The sequence below is a fragment of the Schizophyllum commune genome (genome assembly GCF_000143185.2).
Source record: "Schizophyllum commune H4-8 unplaced genomic scaffold SCHCOscaffold_8, whole genome shotgun sequence".
In the NCBI taxonomy this organism is placed as follows: domain Eukaryota; kingdom Fungi; phylum Basidiomycota; class Agaricomycetes; order Agaricales; family Schizophyllaceae; genus Schizophyllum; species Schizophyllum commune.
In genome coordinates, this window is record NW_026089545.1 from 1,180,271 (window position 1) to 1,198,469 (window position 18,199).

General features: G+C 56.4%; 9 protein-coding genes across 9 annotated transcripts; 6 read left to right on the forward strand and 3 right to left on the reverse strand.

Annotated features, from left to right (window-relative positions):
- Window positions 1-97: 97 nt before the first annotated feature.
- Window positions 98-2,484, forward strand: SCHCODRAFT_02343265 (alcohol oxidase). Its single transcript, XM_050342437.1, has 9 exons — window positions 98-277; window positions 325-423; window positions 469-568; window positions 622-1,192; window positions 1,247-1,300; window positions 1,347-1,402; window positions 1,452-1,847; window positions 1,902-2,021; window positions 2,071-2,484. The coding sequence occupies exons 1-9, from the start codon at window positions 146-148 to the stop codon at window positions 2,364-2,366; spliced, it is 1,824 nt and encodes a 607-aa protein (XP_050199227.1). The 5' UTR covers window positions 98-145; the 3' UTR covers window positions 2,367-2,484.
- A 93-nt stretch (window positions 2,485-2,577) lies between these two features.
- On the reverse strand, window positions 2,578-6,445 carry SCHCODRAFT_02679410 (uncharacterized protein). Its single transcript, XM_050346729.1, has 9 exons — window positions 6,209-6,445; window positions 6,068-6,156; window positions 5,835-6,018; window positions 5,622-5,783; window positions 5,432-5,571; window positions 5,029-5,384; window positions 4,846-4,976; window positions 2,957-4,791; window positions 2,578-2,887 (listed from the first exon to the last, which is right to left on the reverse strand). Exons 1-9 carry the CDS (start codon window positions 6,259-6,261, stop codon window positions 2,619-2,621), a joined length of 3,219 nt encoding a protein of 1,072 aa, XP_050199228.1. The 5' UTR covers window positions 6,262-6,445; the 3' UTR covers window positions 2,578-2,618.
- On the forward strand, window positions 6,347-7,396 carry SCHCODRAFT_02631666 (P-loop containing nucleoside triphosphate hydrolase protein). Its single transcript, XM_003030540.2, has 4 exons — window positions 6,347-6,448; window positions 6,503-6,710; window positions 6,763-7,111; window positions 7,159-7,396. Exons 1-4 carry the CDS (start codon window positions 6,396-6,398, stop codon window positions 7,236-7,238), a joined length of 690 nt encoding a protein of 229 aa, XP_003030586.1. The 5' UTR covers window positions 6,347-6,395; the 3' UTR covers window positions 7,239-7,396.
- A 21-nt stretch (window positions 7,397-7,417) lies between these two features.
- SCHCODRAFT_02631669 (uncharacterized protein) lies at window positions 7,418-9,278 on the forward strand. Its single transcript, XM_050345672.1, has 4 exons — window positions 7,418-7,605; window positions 7,660-7,905; window positions 7,962-8,550; window positions 8,603-9,278. Exons 2-4 carry the CDS (start codon window positions 7,793-7,795, stop codon window positions 9,152-9,154), a joined length of 1,254 nt encoding a protein of 417 aa, XP_050199229.1. The 5' UTR covers window positions 7,418-7,605; window positions 7,660-7,792; the 3' UTR covers window positions 9,155-9,278.
- A 1,046-nt stretch (window positions 9,279-10,324) lies between these two features.
- On the forward strand, window positions 10,325-11,448 carry SCHCODRAFT_02702952 (uncharacterized protein; the record flags this gene model as incomplete). Its single annotated transcript, XM_003030538.2, has 5 exons — window positions 10,325-10,469; window positions 10,519-10,541; window positions 10,598-10,752; window positions 10,809-11,197; window positions 11,255-11,448. 5 exons carry the CDS (start codon window positions 10,325-10,327, stop codon window positions 11,446-11,448), a joined length of 906 nt encoding a protein of 301 aa, XP_003030584.1.
- A 229-nt stretch (window positions 11,449-11,677) lies between these two features.
- SCHCODRAFT_02508544 (TBPIP-domain-containing protein) lies at window positions 11,678-12,736 on the reverse strand (the record flags this gene model as incomplete). The annotated part of the gene is made up of 7 exons (XM_003030102.2): window positions 11,678-11,831; window positions 11,915-12,051; window positions 12,106-12,176; window positions 12,228-12,368; window positions 12,421-12,544; window positions 12,595-12,634; window positions 12,675-12,736. 7 exons carry the CDS (start codon window positions 12,734-12,736, stop codon window positions 11,678-11,680), a joined length of 729 nt encoding a protein of 242 aa, XP_003030148.1.
- Window positions 12,737-13,577: 841 nt separating this feature from the next.
- On the forward strand, window positions 13,578-15,561 carry SCHCODRAFT_02509217 (uncharacterized protein; the record flags this gene model as incomplete). The annotated part of the gene is made up of 12 exons (XM_050343217.1): window positions 13,578-13,657; window positions 13,716-13,814; window positions 13,912-14,005; window positions 14,063-14,072; window positions 14,126-14,143; window positions 14,197-14,248; window positions 14,300-14,334; window positions 14,391-14,483; window positions 14,541-14,697; window positions 14,795-14,940; window positions 15,038-15,177; window positions 15,316-15,561. The coding sequence occupies 12 exons, from the start codon at window positions 13,578-13,580 to the stop codon at window positions 15,559-15,561; spliced, it is 1,170 nt and encodes a 389-aa protein (XP_050199230.1).
- On the reverse strand, window positions 15,398-16,564 carry SCHCODRAFT_02631683 (uncharacterized protein). The gene is made up of 3 exons (XM_003030101.2): window positions 16,262-16,564; window positions 16,079-16,206; window positions 15,398-15,976 (listed from the first exon to the last, which is right to left on the reverse strand). Exons 1-3 carry the CDS (start codon window positions 16,553-16,555, stop codon window positions 15,790-15,792), a joined length of 609 nt encoding a protein of 202 aa, XP_003030147.2. The 5' UTR covers window positions 16,556-16,564; the 3' UTR covers window positions 15,398-15,789.
- A 99-nt stretch (window positions 16,565-16,663) lies between these two features.
- On the forward strand, window positions 16,664-18,160 carry SCHCODRAFT_02631685 (uncharacterized protein). The gene is made up of 2 exons (XM_050345673.1): window positions 16,664-16,935; window positions 17,008-18,160. The coding sequence occupies exons 1-2, from the start codon at window positions 16,679-16,681 to the stop codon at window positions 18,059-18,061; spliced, it is 1,311 nt and encodes a 436-aa protein (XP_050199231.1). The 5' UTR covers window positions 16,664-16,678; the 3' UTR covers window positions 18,062-18,160.
- Window positions 18,161-18,199: the final 39 nt, after the last annotated feature.

The window sequence follows — 18,199 nt, forward strand, 5'->3', positions numbered from 1 at the left end:
CGTCTCTATGTATACCTTCGGGCATCATCCTGTCTGACACCTATAACAAGGAGCCTATATAGGCTGCTTCATCGGCAATGGACCAGGACCCCGCTTCGACGTCCCGGTATATAAGCGAGTCATCAGTTTGATTGACCAACACTATATGCGGGTCAATCTCCTCTCTCTGCTCATATTTGCCTCTATCGTTGGTTGCGTAACGATCCAGGATGGCGCACAGTTTTCAGAACAACCTTTCGACTACCTCGTCATTGGCGCGGGCACGGCGGGATTGGTCGTACGTTCTCTTTTGAGCCTCAAGATCCATGGGGCTGATGAGCGCAGGTAGCAACGAGACTGAGTGAAGACCCTTCTGTCAGAGTCGGCGTGCTCGAAACGGGGGAGACAGCGAAGAATGTGGATATCATCGACGTCCCGGGATTGGTGCGTGAGCATGAGGCTCCGAGGACTTTAGCTGAAAAAAACCAGTATGGCGCGGACTTGGGCACGCAATACGACTGGAATTACACAACGCAGGCCAAGGGTGATATCAAGAGTATAAACTGGCCGCGCGGAAAGGTTGTGGGAGGCAAGTGTATCTTCTCCAGTCCTGTACATCGTCTAACGTTCGGTATGCGACAGGCACCTCTGCTCTCAACTTCCTTGTTTGGGACCTTCCCTCTGCGGCGGACTTCGATGCATTCGAACGCCTTGGCAATCCGGGTTGGAACTGGGACAGCATCTCTTCGTACGCGAAGAAGGCCTCTAACTTCACCTCGCTCGCGCCAGAAGAGGCTGAAGCGTTGGGCGTCCAACCTAGCGCGTCAGACTACGGCACCGACGGTCCCGTGCACGTCTCGTTCGGCGACTACTTCTGGCCGGTTACCAACCTTTGGGTCGCTGCGCTAAACGCTTTGGGTATCCCCACTAACAATCGACCCAACGGTGGAAACATCGTAGGGGTAAACCTTACCCCGTCGAACATCCGACCCGACAACATGACGCGCGACTACAGTGCACCCGCCCGCTACTATCCTAACGAGGCGCGCGAGAACCTGATACTCCTTACTGGCGCTCTGGTGAACCGCGTAAATTTTGACAGCCCAGGCGCCGAGCAAGGGCTTGTGGCGAAGACGGTGACATACGTGAACGGGGGGCAGGTTTACAATGTAACTGTCGAACGAGAAGTCATCCTTTGCGCTGGTGCAATCAAGTACGTTGGTGGTCAGCGAGGACGTAGTTGTTTGTATTGACATAATATCCTCAGCACGCCACAGATCCTTGAGCTGTCGGGCATCGGCCAGAGAGATGTTTTAGCAGCGTGAGTCTGAATATCACATTCAGTCACTGCAGCTCAATGTCCCCAGGGCGGGCGTCGAGCAAATTTTGGACTTACCCGTCGGTGAAAACCTACAAGACCACAGTACGCCATCATTTTCAAGTGATTTTTGGCGCCCTTTGACACTGTCTAGCCGTCGTATACATAACCTACGAAATCCGGAACGACACCGTCACAAGTGGCGCACTTGCTACCAACGCGACGCTGGCTGCAGAGCAGCTCGCTTTGTGGCACCAACACCAGCTCAGCATGTACGACCTCGGCCCGCGCGGTATCGCCTACCTTAACCTTCCTCAATTGGTTGGCGAAGGTCGTGCAGCGAAGATATCAGCGAAAGTGGAGGCATATGCGAAGTCCCAGAACGGCTCTATCTACGCAGACGTTCTGGCTACCCATGTGGAGCTTTTGAGGAATGAGTCAGTGGGCCAAATAGAACTCATCACGAGCGATACCGCTGGTACCTACAAGGCAGAGGAGGGGAAGACGTACATGTCCTTCTTGATCGCGAACCAGCATCCCTTGAGTCGAGGTGCGTGCTCGCCAGTAATAATCTTTCGGGCTGTAGACCTCTGATATATTGTAGGTTCTGTTCACATCAACAGCAGCGACCCGACCGTCTACCCTACGATCAAGCCCAACTATTTCGATGTCGACTTCGACCTGGACCTGCATGCCGCAGGGGTTCGATGGGCGCTCAACATAGGTATGACATCGCTCGACAACGTCAGTCCACCATGCTGAATGCATTGCAGCAAAGGGGAACGTATATGCGAACCTGACCATGAAGCAGCTTCTGCCCGCGAAAGGCGAGGATCTTCGCGAGTACGTCAAGGCGCAGCTGTCCTCAGAATATCACCCCATCGGCACAGCCAGCATGCTGCCTCACGGACGAGGCGGTGTTGTCGATCCTCAGTTGCGCATATATGGAACGACGAACCTGCGTATTGTCGACGCATCCGTGATCCCTTTGCACGTCTCCGCACACCTTCAAGCAACGGTGACGGGTATCGCGGAGCGGGCGGTCGACTTGATCAAGGGCACGGCATGATAAGCGAGGTCCAACGCTGTTTAGATTTTGAAGAGTGGATGAACGAGAGCATGGTACCTAGTTTTTGTCTATTGCGTTGTCTAGTGGCAAGATACGACCCAGCCATCGTGACATTCAAGGCCTGACCATCAAGGGTCACGTAGTCGCTCATACTTGCTTCAAAGCCTTCGACAGCAGAGGTAAATGATACTATATTCGTTCAGAAAAGATCCAAGACAGGAAATAACTGGTTTAGATGCGTGCCATGCGCGTTCACTTCGTAAACCTGCCGAGCAACTTGCTCCCCGCTAGCAATGTCATCAGCGAGACCAGGATCATCGACAGCAGTAACAGCTCACTAGTCATCACGCTATCCACGCGGTCTCGTGCTTTGCGTCCACCGAACTTGTCCACAGCATCAAGAGCGTAATTCACGTAGTTTGATCCTCCAGGAGTCGATTGCTGTGCTTGCGGAGGGGCAGGGGTGCCGGGAGCTGCAGGAACATTGGCAGGGCTGGGACTGGCTGCTGCATGGTGGTGGCCTGGAAATCGGAGATCGTCTCAGTACGGATACGCAGCGTCACCCCAAAGATGAGGAGTGGGTAACTGACGGTATGGTACGTAGGGCAATTCCGGTTGGGAGCTCCCACTCGGCCCGCCCGGATACGATGAGCCGCCAGGTGGTGTTGGTTGCATCCCCGGGTACGACGAGCCACCGGTGTGTCCGTAGCCAGCTGGAGGCGCGCTCGGACCTCCATAAGGTGCAGGACCACCAGGATACTGCGAGGTTGACCCCAGGCTTGGATATTGGGATGATCCTGCCTCTTGGCCAGGATACGTCGATGCCCCTGGGTAGGTCGACGTTGAGGAGGACCCGGGATAGCTCGACCCTGCCGCTCCAAATGCGGGACTGGCCGGTGGAGGGTTGTTCATGTAGCCCGGCTGGTACGGTGACGAAGGGTACGATGATAACGAGGGCTGGTACGATGACGAGCTTGACTGATATGGCGACGATGCCGCCTGATACGGCGAAGAGGCTTGAAACGATGAGGAGCCGCTATGGTAAGGTGACGAAGGACGCGACCCTGGCGAGTGCGGCATGACTGGAGGTGTAAAAACTGGACTGAGATTATCGCTCGCGCCCACCATGGCCGTCGGGAACGACAGCGAGCCTGGTCCAGAAGATGCGGGCAGAGACGACGAGCCCGCCATGGGCGGCGCACTATGCATGTACGATAACTGACCCGTGCCAACACCGGCCATGCCACCCGGACCGCTCGGTATGGCATGCGGACTAGTTGGCAGCGAATGGCTCGACGAGCCCTGCACTGCGAACGTCGAATGCGTTGGGCTTCCTGGGTACACTGATACTGGTGGCGGGCGATGTCCCCCGGGACGCGCCGGCAAATCAGGCTGATGTGAGCTTCCCGGGCGAGAGTCATGCCGTACGACAGGCGGCGGCGGAGGTCGAGAAGCGCTCGTTGGGTGCGGACGCAAAGCAGATGCAGACGGTCTTGAAGCTAAAGGTGGCGTCGGACGAGTCGTGTTGGCCGGCCTCGCTGGATGTGACGGGGGCGGCTGATACGGCCCCTGCGGCCGAGGCAATATACTCGCAGAACCAGGGTGCGCCGGGTGCATGGGGGGTGCGGGCGGTCGGGGAGAAGTGCTACTAGTAGGACGTGGTGACGTGCTAGGACGAGGCGGCAAACTGGGCTGCGGGGACATGCTCGGGCGCGGTGGCATGTTCGGCTGAGGCGAAGTGCTCAGCGGTGGTGCAGGCGCCGAGTTGTAGTACGCGGAAGCGCCGGCCAAGTCTTGACGAGCGAGGTCGTCCGCGAGAGCATTGATCGAGGCGCTCACAGGATCTGCCTGCAAGGGTCGCGTAGCAGCAGGCACAGAGGGTGGTGGAGATGCACTAGGCCTCGTAGTTGCAGGAGCAACCTGTGGAAACGACGCATTCGATGCTCCTTGCGTCGCTGTCCCCGGCTGCGGGACGATAGTCTCCGCAGAGCCTGCACCAGCCGGCTCATCTTCGGCCTCCAAGGTATACGGCGGTGGCGGCGCCTCGTCCTTGACCTCCTTGTTGGCGGCCAGCCACTCTTCGTATGACTGCCCGCCACCACTTCCGCCACCGCCTCCACCAAAACCCGACCCGGACGCGCCTGCTCCTTCAATCATATCCAGGGTCTCGCGGCGTTTCGCCGGGCTCTCGTATCTCGGCCTGCCTGCCCAGTAGTCTTGCAGCTCCTTGACCGGGAACGAGTCATGCACCATCCTCTCGCTCCTCAAGGCCTCCGCCGCGAAGCCTGCAATACGCATGTACCAATCGCTCGGAAGGTCATAACCGTCTGCGTCCAAAGCGAGGAACTGAAATTTATCGTCCTCGGTTTTGGGCAGGTTCCGTGACTTCTCAACTACGGGGAGGAACGCAGTGCCCTCGTCGTATCTGTGAGCTCGGCTTAGGACGAATGATCGAAAGTTTGAGGGTTGATAGACATACTCATCCCACATTGCGCCATACAGGATACGGACGCCCAGCCGCTTCGCATTGACGATCTGTTGCCACAAAAAGCGTCCTCCATTCCGCTTGACCATGTTCAGCTGCCATTTGCCCTCGGAGAGGTTGAGGCCCTGATGCATAGCCCTTCAGTCCCTTTCTTTGCAGATCTAGCTGCTCCCTCACCGAGAATCCTGGCCATACAACTGGGACATAGTCTATCTTCCGGTCGACCCCATGCTTCGCAAACTCCTCATTCGTCTCATTGATGAGCGTAACATCGTCCTTCATTCGATTTTCCGCGAAGCGTGTCGCGTCCTCCTCGGTGCGGAACCGTCCGACAAGCCATGGCGAGATTGCATCGAACTCATTAAGGAAGATTTTCAGGAAGTCAGGATTCCTGTCACCATCGTTGTCGGCCGTGCGCCAGCAAGTTGGGACGCCACCGAAGAGGTAGGCGCCGCCTGGAGTAAAGTGGCGTAGCCAGTGGCTAATGTCGCGCACGGTGTTGGGGTCGAACTTGCCCCCGTCGAAGCCGAAGCCTGGCAGACGTGTGAGCACAAATGAGATTGACTTCGGCATAACATACCCCAGAGCGCAACGACAGGGCGTTCCCTATCACGAAGATAATTCGGGCTCTCGAGGATGTTTAGGTCGTGGACGAGGTGTGCCCAGTCGTGTTTAATGATGCCTTCTATACGATCCGGTGCCATTCCTGTCACATCGTACCTATGTCCGTGTCAGCGAGGATGAGATGAAGGCGCTCTTTTGCCACTAACATGATAGAGAACACCCTTCCCTCCTTCTCGGCCGCCTCCCTCACGCGGATGGTTATTTCATCGCGCATGCGGCGGAGGTCCTCTTTCCCCTCGGCGCAATGCGATGCAAAGCGCTGCAAGAAGACGCCGTCGACGCCGTGCTCGGCCATCCAATGGAAGTGCCTGTGAGGTGGCCATGAGCTCATTGATGTGGCGGATGAGAAGTTCATGTACCGTTGTACGGTGCGCGGGTGACGAGAGGAGAATAGCTTTGCTTGCTCTCCATTGCTGAAATGAAGGCCTGGTGCAGGATAGAGCTCTTCTGGCGAGTACTCTGATACTTCGGGCCACAGATCTGTGTTGGGTCGCCCGCCGTGAGGGATAGGGTAGTTAAACCAGTGCAGCCAGCCGTGATGACCTACAGCGTCCTATTAGCGAAATGCAAGCGCAATAGTCAAACTACGTACCTCGATGAACCGGCTCCCCATCGCCAGCACAGGTAAACCACCCCTGATAGCCTACCATGAACTTGTCCTTGATCGTCCCGGGATCTGCTCTGGACGCAGCATCTTAGCATCCTCACGAGTGCGAGTGAGGTATAGACGCGCCTTCTCAAAATTTTCCCATCTGCGGTCGTCGTCGAACATGAAGCAGTGGCCATGATGACGGTTCAAGACAAGGTGTGGTATGAATTATGAGCGCCGGCCGTGACGTCGAAGCGCGCAGCGCGCGGTTTGCATGGCTGCTGCGACTTGTCTCGAACTGTCATTCATCGCCGTTTGTCTCACACTCGTAATGGACGCTGAGGCAAGGGCGTCTGCCGCTTATCTGGTCGATAAGTTGCAGAGGTGAATTTAGAGGCGTCGCATGGACGTTGAGCACGTCGCTGAGCGCCCTTACAGCGTACCTGCACCCAACCGTCTTCTAGTCGGCATCGCAGGTATCCCTGCGAGCGGGAAGAGTGAATTTGCAGTGCTGGTGAACCGATACACCAACGCTTTGCTCGAAGCCCGCGATGAGAAGGCAACCCTGGTCGGCCTGGACGGCTGGCATCTCACCCGAGCGCAGCTGGACGCGATGTCCGACCCAAAGCTCGCGCACGACAAACGAGTGCGTCCTACTTCGCTCACCTAATAGGTCTTCCTGATGAGCATCGTAGTAGGGTGCGCACTGGACCTTCGATGGGGATTCCTACGTCGCGTTCGTTCGCGCTCTGAGGCAAGAACCTACGGGCGTGATCACGGCACCATCCTTCGACCACGCCGTCAAGGATCCCACCCCGCATGCAGTTGCCATCCATCCTCATCACCGCATCGTCATTATCGAAGGCCTTTACATCTATCTTTCGGTGGAACCGTGGTGTCAGGCTGGCAGGCTGCTCGACGAGCGATGGCTCATCGAGATCTCGCTCGAGGAGGCAGAGAAGCGTTTAGTCAAGCGCCATGTCCTCAGCGGAGTGGCGAAGGATCACAACGAAGCAGTGTGGCGCTCTAATACCAACGATATGCCAAGTAAGTGGACGCCCTGCCGTCTCCCAACATCCTGACGTCCTCGATAGATGGCAGATTCTTGCTGGAGAACATCTTGGAGCCAACGAAGGTTATCCCGAGTGTCCACGATCCAGCTCTAGCTAAGTGAGAACATGAGCATATCGACTGTACTTGCTACTGTATCAAGAAACTATTCCATAACACGGACTGACCCCAATTAACCCCAGTGTCGCCGTAACAAAGCCTTCTAAATGGAGATCCACTCCTCGAAATCATTGATTGCATCTGATTGGCAACATCCGCCGGCAGACCATGTGCGATGTCGATCCCATGGCTTTGACCCTCTCAGAACTGCTGTTGTCTGCGTTCAACGATCTGTGTCCATTTCTGCAACATTTCTGCAACAATACTCCGTCCATCAGCATTAGATTCAGAAGCAACAAGAAGAATCCCCCGCCGCCCAGCATTGGAATTTTTCTTTGATGTGAATTGTTGCCATGAGGACGACTATATAGGTACGCAATGATGTCGGAGCGCGGGCACACGCAGCAGACCTTGCCTTTGACCAGCGACTTCCCCCGCCGGCCCCGCCCACAGTGGCAGTGATACCCCCTTCTCTTTTCTCCATCCCTTAGCCCCCTTCCTGCTGTCACCATAGATTCTGTCAAAGCGATCATCGACCCGAAGCCGTCTCTCGCCACGATGTCCTCGTTGCAGACGTCTTCGCTTCACCGGAAAATGAGCAATCGCTCACAGCGCTCCGACTGGACGCACAACGACGGCCACGTCGAGGGTAACCTGAACTGCATCGCCTTGTGAGTCTTCATCCCTGTGCGCCACCCTCCCACCGCTTATCAGCTACCACGATCAGGCGTCATGGCTGGACACGCACTTTCAGCCTACCCCCAGACGAGGTCAGTGGCATGGACTATGCCCTCCTCGAGACCGTCCTCCAGCTCCCCACCCTTAAACTGCGCACCATGACTACCCGCATCTTCGTCGAGAACCCGCCGAACAGCGGCAACTGGTCCAAGATCCGCTTTTGGAAAGACGACGGGTCGCTGCAGAGCGTGCTTGTGCAGCAGTTTTTCGCCGCGCGCATGCGCGAGGGTGTCATCACCTCCTTCGACGTGCGCGACGGGCACGACCGCGACGATGTCATGAGCATCAAGAGCGGCATGTCCGGGCGTAGTGGCGTGTCGCGCATCGTGCCCGGCACGGGGCAGACGCGCGAGTGGCTCAAACGTCGCGGGCTCGGCGCTCGTTCGCCGGGAATGACGACCGACGGCGAGGAGGATGCCAGCGAGGTCGAGCGTCCGCCGAAGCCCCCGCCAAAGGGCGGTCGCATTCAGGCGCTCAAGTACATCTTCGGCATCTCGTCGGAGCCCCCTGCGCCGCGCGTGCGCACCGCAGAGGAGATCGAGCAGGAGCTCATCAATGAGGAGGAGGCCATGAAGAAGGTGCGAATGCCCATCATATCGTACGACGTCTGCTAATCTATCTCGTCCTTAGCGCGGCTGGCTCCCGCCCGGCGTCCGAAAGTTCGGGGCGAAGGCGAAGGCCTCGTCCAGCAGCATCCGCGTCGGCCTCGGTAACAACATGTTCGGCAACTCCTCCGAGCGCGACTTCTTCCGCCGCCGTCGCCGGCAGAGGCAGCAGACCTCCGACGACGACCAAAACCAGGAGGACCCCTTCGCAGGCGATGGCGAGGAGATCAACATGTCGGACGCGGATGACCGCAATCCGGACATCAACGTCATCAACGAGGGCGAAGAGGATGCGCACGAGGTGCAGCAGCCCGAGCAGGGCAAGAAGTGGTTCGGGCTGTTCGGCGGCGGAGGCAGCAACTCGAACCTGAAGACGCCGGACGAGGGCGGCGAGGCGTCTCAGTCGACAACCTCGCTGGCGACGTTGAGCAAGGGCGACAACCCGTTCCTCGGCGCCAGTGAGAAGAAGTCGAAGAAGAAAAAGGACAAGGGCAAGCAGAAGGCGTTCACGGGCGCCGAGCTCGTCAAGGTGCCCAGCGACGCCTTTGAGAAGCCCGAGGACGGCGGGAGTGCGTGAGCCCAGCCCGAATATGATACCCATTCTTACATTCTCTTCTAGCACCCAAGCCCTCGTCGGCTGTTTCCTCCCTTCACAAAGACTAAGGGCTACGATTGCCCTTGAGACACCCTTTTATGAGTCCTAACTGTTACGAACCTAACGATGACATTCTTTCGGCTCCCTTCCTAACTACTCTTTGCCCACCTCTCCTGGCTGTACCTTTCGGCTAGAATTGCTTCTCGCCCACCCTACGCCACCCACTCCCGCCTCCGGTATATGTGTACTCATCCTTAGCTATAATGACCCGCTGTAACCTACCTACCACTGTACATATACTCATCCATCCTCGCAAGTCGGGCCATCTGTCGCTAATCATACGTGCCATCTGTACTTCGGGCGATGTACATATGGGCTACCAGTTCGGGCATGTTGTTGTCCTCCCTCTCCTTGGATTGGATCGTATTTGATCTATGGGATATCCTTATTGACTTTTATGCGATGATGATCTCTGCTAGACACACTCTCAGAGCGCAAGAAGCGCCTGGACGACACCGACTTGGACTTGAACTCGAGTCGATGTGCTCTCCTTTGAACTTTAAGGCACGTGCTAGTTCGAGTTGCTGTTACTGTGTCACATGTCACATCTGCAGCCTTTCTCACTACCGTCCATCGCCATATGTCGCGCATGCTTCGGTCATAGCAGCTCGAAGGCACTCGTATCTCTTCAAATGTCAGCATGAGATCTTTAAGTGCTCTGATCAGCGACACTTCGAAAGCTGCGCAGCCTCAGAGCTTCCTGACCTGACTTCGTGGGGAACGCCGCAACATACTACACCGGAACCTCTACCGCCGTGACTTGGCTCTGACCTGATCACCTTCATGATAGTGTCTCACTCACAAACATATCTCCCTCAATCAACATGCAGACGTATCACATACACTCTGGGTGGTCTATGCTGACAGAGGGCGACGATGCATCAGTCGAATCTGTTACAACTATATCTTCTGCCTAATCCACGTTGGATCAAGACCAAGCGGACTGTATAGCCTCCAAAGAGTACCGGATCTTCGGCGAGAGCTCATCCATGATAGAGTATAAGGCGCAATACATATACAGATGACCGCTTCTGCGTGAGTACCTTCGAGTCCCCAAGTTCTCTCCCCGGCCCGTGGCCCCCTTCGCGCACGATGAGCAACTACGTGACCCTCGATGACCGGGCCCTGAATGTGACCTACTCCGGCGACTGGAACAAGATGGGTACGGCCTCGCAGTACGATTCCACGACTTCTGCACCGCGCAACGACAATTCCAGCTTCGAAGTCCATTTCTACGGTACGTTCAAGATTCTCTGAATTGCTATTGATGCTTGACACTCTCTCAGGCCACAAAATCAATGTGAGAGGTGTACGTTGATATCAGCCGCCGCGAATCCCATTGGATACTCATCCGCGAGCTCTCAGACGAGGAACGAGCGATCCGGCGGTGTACAGTTCGCTTTCAGCATCGACGAGGGCCCTTCGGCTCTGGTCACTCTTGAGGCCATCAAGCCGGGCTATGTCCTGTACGACGACGAACTCTGGTCCTCGGACGTACTCGGGGATACAGATGAGATGCAGTCAGTCTATCTCCTGTCCCGACACGACACGCACACGACTGATCTCGAAACCCAAGCGTCCTCACCGGTCAGGCGATCAATGCCTCCGCGGGTGTCCGTGAGGCTGGCACGGCGGAAGTCTTCCTCGATAGCTTTCGGGTCTATCAGGTGGGGAGGGCCCCAGACGAGCAAAGTACGACATCCGTCAGCGCGTGGTCCTCGGCAAGCACTGGTACAACATCGACCCTTCCTTTCAGCATGACCCCGCCGTCATTGAGCGCTTCTCCGACGTCGACGCAATTAGCGAACTCAGCAAGTGATAGCTCAGGGAATGGCAGGATAGGTGCCATCGTTGGTGGAACCTTCGGAGGCGCGGCGCTTCTCCTTTTTGCTCTCGGACTCCTACTTTGGCACCGACGAAGGCGCAGTGGTCATGCCATCGTCGAGCCGCTCTATGTTGACCCCAGTACGTCTGCGCTGTCCCTCTCGCCATACAATGTCCGGCTCATACGCGCCTGCATAGGATCCCCATCTCCTATGGCTGAAACGACAGGAGTTCTTGAGCCCCCGCTGTACGGGATTACACACAACCCGAAGCTGCGATACGAGTCCTCCACAAACTCGTTGAACAGCTCTGGAACCTGGCCGAGTACGATTCAGCGCAAGGAACGGATGGTGCAGCCTTCAGAGGAGACACTGTCACCACGGAAGCGTTAGGGCCTGTCATCCATGATCAAGGGGATAATTTATTGAGTAAGGCTTGTTCTGCACAATGCGGCGAAAGGAGCTGATAGCTCCATCCAGACTTTGTATATATGATTGTATTGTCTAACTAGGGAAAAGCGCACGAAGCAACAAGGAGCAAAAGCAAAAGCACGATCAACAATAAGTAATGAAGCAAGAGTCCCAGCAAGCAACGATTGACTGCTACGCCACCTGGCCCGGTCTACCGCTTCCGCTTCGCTGGTACCATCTTCTGCTGGCAAAGCGCGCTTCTCTCCAACTTGACATGCTCTGGTGTGTCTCGCTCGATCCCGAGGTCCTCCTGGACAATCTCTGCCTCCTGCGGCGTCATCGAGTCGGAGATGATGGCCCAGAATCTATACCGCCAATTCCGAAGAAGTACGCAGATCGTCAGTCAACATCCATCTCTGACGGTGAGAAACACAGAGCATGAACGTACGTGATGAAGATCTTCTTCCTGCGCACCCATTCGCTGCGCCATTTACCCCACTCGGCCTCGATCTTGGCCAGCTCTTCGGCGGAGATGAGCGTCGTGCCCGCGCGTAGGGTTTTGAGGTGCGCTTCCACTTTCGATGTCTGACGTGTGCAAAGTCACTGAACCGGGTCTGAGAAGGAAGCATAGAGACGGACTTGCGAGGTCATGTCCGCGATCTGTACGTCCAGCTCATCGTCTTTGGGTGTCGACTTTATCTTTGTGAGCTCTAGGAAATCCTTGTCAGGCGCAACTAATCAGACTGACGAGCGAACAGTACCATTGGTGGCTAGTCGTAAATCTCCGGCCGCGGCTTTGAGCTCTTCATCGGTCGTCTTTAGCTGCTTCTCAAGCTCTGCGATCTTCTCTTGCGGCAGCGTCTCCAGCTTTGACTGATCGGCGACATAGTAATTCATCTTCCCTTGAGCATGAGCGTTAGCCTCGCAAGGACATGATTCACTGTCAAGACACACCGTATGTCTTCTGCACGATTTCTCCTTTCTCCGCTAGCGCTGCCAGGATTTTCTGCGTCAGAGGCTTCGTGACGGCGCCCTTGAGGTTAGCGGATACGTCGACGGCCCCGAAGGGTCTGTTCATCTATGGAGTGTGTGTGAGCAATAAATTGACTGGATATATGCGCCGCGCACCTGCTTGATGTATGCTAGGACAGCATCCTCCGCTGCACGCCTGGTTCAGATGGCTTGATGGGCGCTAGCATAAGACGGACGCGCCTTCTTGCCCCTTCAGCACCTTTACGTCTGACTTTGTCTTCGTCGCCGTCGAGGACATCGCGATGGACGTTTTGGACAAGATTCGAGACGCGCCAAGGGAAGCGAAGATGGAAGCAGATCCGCGTCGTCACTTGTAGGTCCATACACACGTGACCGTGAAACGGCAAAGCAATTGTGGCGTGGGTAATTCGGGCTTGCTGCAAACGATTCCTTCTCAACCTGAACCCACAATGTTCATTGCCTGCACAACGCCTCCTTGCTTTTGAGCACCGTGGACGCTCAAAGTGCAGTGTCGTAAGCGGCAGATCCTATGTCTATACGGGATAGAAATATCAGACGGCCGCAAGAAACGCAACGGCTGCACGATACTTGCGCACGTTCTTCACATCACCTTCGTATGGCGATAAGCCCGAGTTTCTCAGCTCACGAGAGGTCGGCTACGGTCCCAAACGCACTGACGGGGTACGCAAGCACACGCGCTTGGCAGGACTACCCCCGGTTCTACCGAAAGTGAGCATTATGTCCGCTTTTAGCCCAGACATGAACCCGTCATCGCTATTCATTGAGTACTTCATTATGCGCCCCTTCTGACCCCATATGAACCCTCACCAACTCCAAGGGACATGATGTTGATCATCTTTCTGACCTGTCGAACGCCGCGCGGTCCAATGGACGGGCGGGCGGCGCGGCGCGCCCTCAGTCTACGATGTTCGAGTGCCCGTCGCAGTGATATCAGTGATGCCCGGGTCTAGTGCCGCCGCTGCCTATATGCATCCCAAGACCCACTTGGTATCGTATCCAGAAAGTCCGGTGCCCGAGTCTGAGCGCTGCGGGACTCACTCAACTCCTCCGTTCATGTCCTTGCTGCTCTTCGCCCTCCTCCCCGTTGACCCTCAGCGATGAACTCAACAGCTGTTCCTCACTATTCCCCTGGAGAGACTGTTGGCGCGCTTCTAGTGGGTGGGATCGTTTCCACGGCGTACGTTTATGAAGCTCCTCTCGATCGTCTGAATCTACTAACGATGAGATTATCGCAGCTTCTACGGCGTCCTGTTCATGCAGACGTGCATCTACTTCAGAAGATATCCGGAAGACAGCACTTATCTGAAGGGCATAGTACGTCGTCCGCAGAGACAGTCGCACGATGTAATATTGATCGATCCGTTTTTGAGGTCGCTGCCGTCGGGTGAGTCTTTGAGTGACACTTGAAGTTCTCGCCTGACATACGTTCAGGATCTTGCAGACCGTAAACGTCGCATTGATCAGTCACGCATTATGGCACTACCTTGTTGTAAATTATGGCAATTTCCCTTCCATGGAGAAGTTGGTATGGTACGTCGATTGTCTAGCTGGTGCGATCAGCATTATGCTGATTCCCTTGCAGGAGTGTCATGGTAAGGTCTCTGTCTCATGGGCAGTCCCTACGCTGAACCCCAAGACAATACAGTTTCCAACCCTTACGAATGTAAACCTCGCTGCTTCCTCAAAGTCGGTATTTGTTTAACAACCGCCAATTAGGCTACCTCCGCAACGCTCATACATCTGTTCTTCATTCGCCAAGTATTTATATGTACGTTAGGTCCCATAAGTCCCTTGTTGAATGCTTACATACGTTTGACAGTGAGCGGGAGGAAGTGGTTTCTCGCGTCGTTCATCGTGCGTCCTCTTCTACCCCGATGAAACTGTCCCCTCCTCACCGAACAATCCCGCAGTTCCTGCTTTCCATTACCCAATGCGGTACGCTTTCTCTTCTCCGCATATGCGCTTCATTAGCTCACATATACCCATCAAAGCTTTGGGGTGGGGTGGGTCGCAATGTTGCCTCAAATGTCTTCACCTTATATTCATCGTCACTTGCCCAGCCCTTGCGCTCCTCGGGCTCATCCCACAGATAGCCCAAGAATCTTCTGCCGTCAGGGCCATCGTCCCCTCGTCCTTCGCCATCACGGCGGGCACGGATATCATAATCACGGCGTCGCTGGTGTACTACTTGCAGTTCAGGAAGACAAAGAATGAGCGGTACGTGGATAGCGTCGCCTCCATCGCCGACTCTCTACTTTCGCATCCAATATTCAAAGTAGAATTGCTCGTCGCTGACGCGCCCGCCTCTTCCCAGGACCGACAGCGTCGTGAACAAGCTCATCATGATGTCCGTCAACAATGGCCTACTCAGCAGCACCATCGCCTTCGGCGCTTTCATCTGCGTCGTAGTCTGGGACGCGGGCTTCGTGACGATTGCACTTTGCTCGTTGTTGGGGAAAGGTGAGTTTGTGCTATGTCTGGCCGTTCTCCCCAGATTGTACATCTTCAACGACGTAGCACATCCTCCGCTCCATGTATCGAACTAACGCGTGTCCAGCCTACGGCAACTCTCTCCTCGGCAGCCTCAACAGCAGGCAGGCGCGCCGCGAGGAGTTATCGGAGCAACTGCGCGGAAGCGGGTCGCGGGGGTCGCGGAGACAGGCGTCGAGGAAGGGTGGGATGTCGTGGATGGCGCAGGTGGGTTTTGCAGCGCATAGATCACCAGTGTGCCCGACCGTGGCGTCGCGTCAACGCACTCCAGAGGCCGCCTAGAATCCTTCTCGCATACAAATGCCTGACCCTGCTCGCGCACTCTCAACTAACCCTTATACGCAGAGTCGCACCAACACCCAGGAATCGGATACGCTCGAGCTGACCGGAATGGACCCGGTACATGTACAGCGTCCATCGAGCCCAGGCGTCTTCGTGACGAAGGAGGTCGTGAAGTCGTGGGAGGAGCAAGGGATGCCGTATGATGGGACGACGCCGGTGTACGGGAGAATCGAGCCAGTGCGATATCAGAGGCCTCCTGTCGTGTCCCTGCAAGAGCGAATGCAACCGGCAAGTGGTTGGGCGGCGTAGACATATACAGTTGACGGTATCGTTGGCATCCTTATGTATTTTGCTATTTATTTGTCGTTGCAGCTTGCAGGCGAGCGGTCCATGCTGCAGACGAACGGTGTGTGAGCGATGATATGAGTGACCATGGTCGATAGAATACAATTGTCCTGATGAGATGTGGCATTAGGCATGGCAGTGTAGTATACTCGTGATAGGTTGTGGACAGCTCCCGGCACGCCGACGGTGCAACTACACCTTGAGCTCCCAGCTAACGCCGCATCCGCAACCTCCGTCCGTTGCATGAGGATTTGCCGCCACCCGGAACGCGCTGCCAATGAGCTCCGTGGCATAGTCGATCGTCGAGCCATTGAGGAGCGCCAACGAGACTGCGTCGACATAGATATTGGATGGCTTGACATCCGGATGTTCGAAGTGACTGCGTTGAAATTGCATCAGCGACTGCCCGGGTCCCACTGCGCGCATGGGGGAAAGCCATCTCTCCAGCGAATCCCATCGCCCGGGTCACACATCCACTTACTAATCGTCTGGTTGGGGCGCGGTAGACATGGTCATCTTGTACTGATAGCCATGGCAGCCCCCGGACTCGACCAATATTCGTAGGCCAGCGAGGGGCTCCGTCTGCTGGTTGGCGACGCGCTGAAGGTGCTGAGTGGGCGGGCTGACTTAGCATGTGTGATCGGGAGGGGAATGGGGCGCGCACCTCTGCTGCACGGTCTGTTATTTCCAGACGTGCTTGCTCTGGTGGTACAAGGTCCACACTGATCTCCTCCTTCTCAATGTATTCGGGGGAAGGGGACGCCAGTAGTCTAGATATCTTCCCTGGCGGCGTCGGCTGTATCTTGGCATACCGCCTCACAGGCGTGGTGCTGAGTTCACGAAAGGCAGTGGAGTGTATGCATTTTGGTGGAGAGTGCAATGGTAGCCGTGTCGAAGCTCTAAAAAGCGTCGACCGCCTGCATATTTCTCGTGCACTTCGTCGGAAGACAGCAGACATGATGGACAGTGCAGGACAAGTGTACGGCTGGGCGCTTGTGGGGAGAAGCGGGCCGATTCACGATTACGTCACCCGCCGTTTTGATGGCACACTCCGGCAACTTGCACCTTGCTTCCTACCACGATGTCGCAGAAAGTCTCCTTCACCGTCAGACGACCGACGCCAGTGTCAAGGGACAACTCGTCCGGACCAGAATCAGACGGCTCAGGCTTCAAGGTTCCAGGACTTCCCCGGCACTTAAAGAATGAGTCGGTCCCCGGGAGTCCCCTCGCGCAGAGCGCAAGTACGTCCCCGAGGCGTTACATCGACTCTAGCGACGAGGAGGATGAAGAAGCGGTCGAGCTGGTAGACGAGTTTGACAAGATCGGTGGCGCGCGACGGTCTGTGTCCATTCTTCCCCCGCCCTTGCAGTCATCTCAACTTACCCAAGCCCACCCCTTTGGCATCTACAGACGTGACAAGGCCAAGGCGGCACCCAAGGGACCCCTCGTCATTCAACCCGCACCCAATCGTGACTGGCGCGAACTCGCACGAAGGCGCCGTGGGCAATTTGTCCCCGCTTCAGCCGCAGCGACCACCGGCGCCGATGGCAGCGTCGGCGGCCTCGGTACGCGCGACACGATCAACACTGGCCCCGTCCTCGCCGGTCTGCAGGTCAAGCATCGTGAGGTCAAGGTCGAAGGCGACGACGTCACAGTAAAAGAGGAGGAGGAAACCACGGCCATGGCCGTCGACGAAGAGACCGACGACCAGAAAGCCCTTCGCGCGATCCTTGCCACCGCCGACGGCCGTACGCAGGAGGATGGGCCCGTCATTGACGTTATCCGCCCCGTCTCTGAGGCCGAGGCGCTCAAGCAGGATGTGGACGAGTTGCCGGACCAAGCGACGCTCGAAGACTACGAGCGTGTGCCGGTGTCGCAGTTCGGCGCGGCGCTGCTGCGCGGCATGGGTTGGAAGGAGGGCATGGCGGCGACGCGCAAGCCCGGAAGAGGAATGGTCGAGCCATATATGCCGGAGGCGCGCCCGGCGCTACTCGGCATTGGCGCGAAAGAGCAAGAGGTCTATGATGATGGGTCGAAGAAGCCCGCGTACAAGAAGCGGCCCGACAAGCGCTACGTGCCCGTCATCAAGAAAGAGAGGGAGGAGTCGCAGCCGAGGAATGACCGCGAGCGCGACGGGAAGAGCGAACGACGACGCGATAGGTCGTACTCGCCGCGCAGGAGTGACCGGGAGGATAGACGAGGCGACCGCGACGACAAGTACAGGAGTCGCGACAGAGACCGAGACGATAAGTATCGCGACCGAGATGACAAGTACCGTGAAGACAAGTACAAGGATCGCGACGACAAGTATAGAGACCGCGACAGCAAGTACCGCGACCGCGACGACAGCAAATACCGGGAGCGGGAAGACAGCAGTAGGCGGAAGGAGAAAGATTACCATGATGATCGGGAGCGGCGCAGGGATCGCTCAAGGGACGCGACGCGCCGGCGGAGGGACTACTGAGGTGGCAAACCTCACAGCAGTGGTCTCTCGGTTCGTCCTTTCGTATCTGTATCATGTATATTGTGTCCGCTATACATCTGCAGGTCGCACTCAACCTTCTATTGGACATGAAGGCGCACTCGATCAGTCTGCAACCGA

What these genes read in the sequence shown, in the direction of transcription:
- SCHCODRAFT_02343265 (XM_050342437.1), top strand. Translation starts at nt 146, where the DNA reads ATGCGGGTCAATCTCCTCTCTCTGCTCATATTTGCCTCTATCGTTGGT. An exon ending in CCAGCATCCCTTGAGTCGAG is followed by an intron (nt 1,848 to 1,901) that starts GTGCGTGCTCGC and finishes GATATATTGTAG; the next exon opens with GTTCTGTTCACATCAACAGC. An exon ending in TCGATGGGCGCTCAACATAG is followed by an intron (nt 2,022 to 2,070) that starts GTATGACATCGC and finishes AATGCATTGCAG; the next exon opens with CAAAGGGGAACGTATATGCG.
- SCHCODRAFT_02679410 (XM_050346729.1), bottom strand. Translation starts at nt 6,261, where the DNA reads ATGGCCACTGCTTCATGTTCGACGACGACCGCAGATGGGAAAATTTTG. An exon ending in GATGGGAAAATTTTGAGAAG is followed by an intron (nt 6,157 to 6,208) that starts GCGCGTCTATAC and finishes TGCTGCGTCCAG; the next exon opens with AGCAGATCCCGGGACGATCA. An exon ending in TATGGCGCAATGTGGGATGA is followed by an intron (nt 4,792 to 4,845) that starts GTATGTCTATCA and finishes CCGAGCTCACAG; the next exon opens with ATACGACGAGGGCACTGCGT.
- SCHCODRAFT_02631666 (XM_003030540.2), top strand. Translation starts at nt 6,396, where the DNA reads ATGGACGCTGAGGCAAGGGCGTCTGCCGCTTATCTGGTCGATAAGTTG. An exon ending in CTGGTCGATAAGTTGCAGAG is followed by an intron (nt 6,449 to 6,502) that starts GTGAATTTAGAG and finishes GCGCCCTTACAG; the next exon opens with CGTACCTGCACCCAACCGTC. An exon ending in AGCTCGCGCACGACAAACGA is followed by an intron (nt 6,711 to 6,762) that starts GTGCGTCCTACT and finishes GCATCGTAGTAG; the next exon opens with GGTGCGCACTGGACCTTCGA.
- SCHCODRAFT_02631669 (XM_050345672.1), top strand. Translation starts at nt 7,793, where the DNA reads ATGTCCTCGTTGCAGACGTCTTCGCTTCACCGGAAAATGAGCAATCGC. An exon ending in AACCTGAACTGCATCGCCTT is followed by an intron (nt 7,906 to 7,961) that starts GTGAGTCTTCAT and finishes TACCACGATCAG; the next exon opens with GCGTCATGGCTGGACACGCA. An exon ending in AGGAGGAGGCCATGAAGAAG is followed by an intron (nt 8,551 to 8,602) that starts GTGCGAATGCCC and finishes TCTCGTCCTTAG; the next exon opens with CGCGGCTGGCTCCCGCCCGG.
- SCHCODRAFT_02631683 (XM_003030101.2), bottom strand. Translation starts at nt 16,555, where the DNA reads ATGTCTGCTGTCTTCCGACGAAGTGCACGAGAAATATGCAGGCGGTCG. An exon ending in TAACAGACCGTGCAGCAGAG is followed by an intron (nt 16,207 to 16,261) that starts GTGCGCGCCCCA and finishes CCGCCCACTCAG; the next exon opens with CACCTTCAGCGCGTCGCCAA. An exon ending in GCGCCCCAACCAGACGATTA is followed by an intron (nt 15,977 to 16,078) that starts GTAAGTGGATGT and finishes ATTTCAACGCAG; the next exon opens with TCACTTCGAACATCCGGATG.
- SCHCODRAFT_02631685 (XM_050345673.1), top strand. Translation starts at nt 16,679, where the DNA reads ATGTCGCAGAAAGTCTCCTTCACCGTCAGACGACCGACGCCAGTGTCA. An exon ending in AAGATCGGTGGCGCGCGACG is followed by an intron (nt 16,936 to 17,007) that starts GTCTGTGTCCAT and finishes TGGCATCTACAG; the next exon opens with ACGTGACAAGGCCAAGGCGG.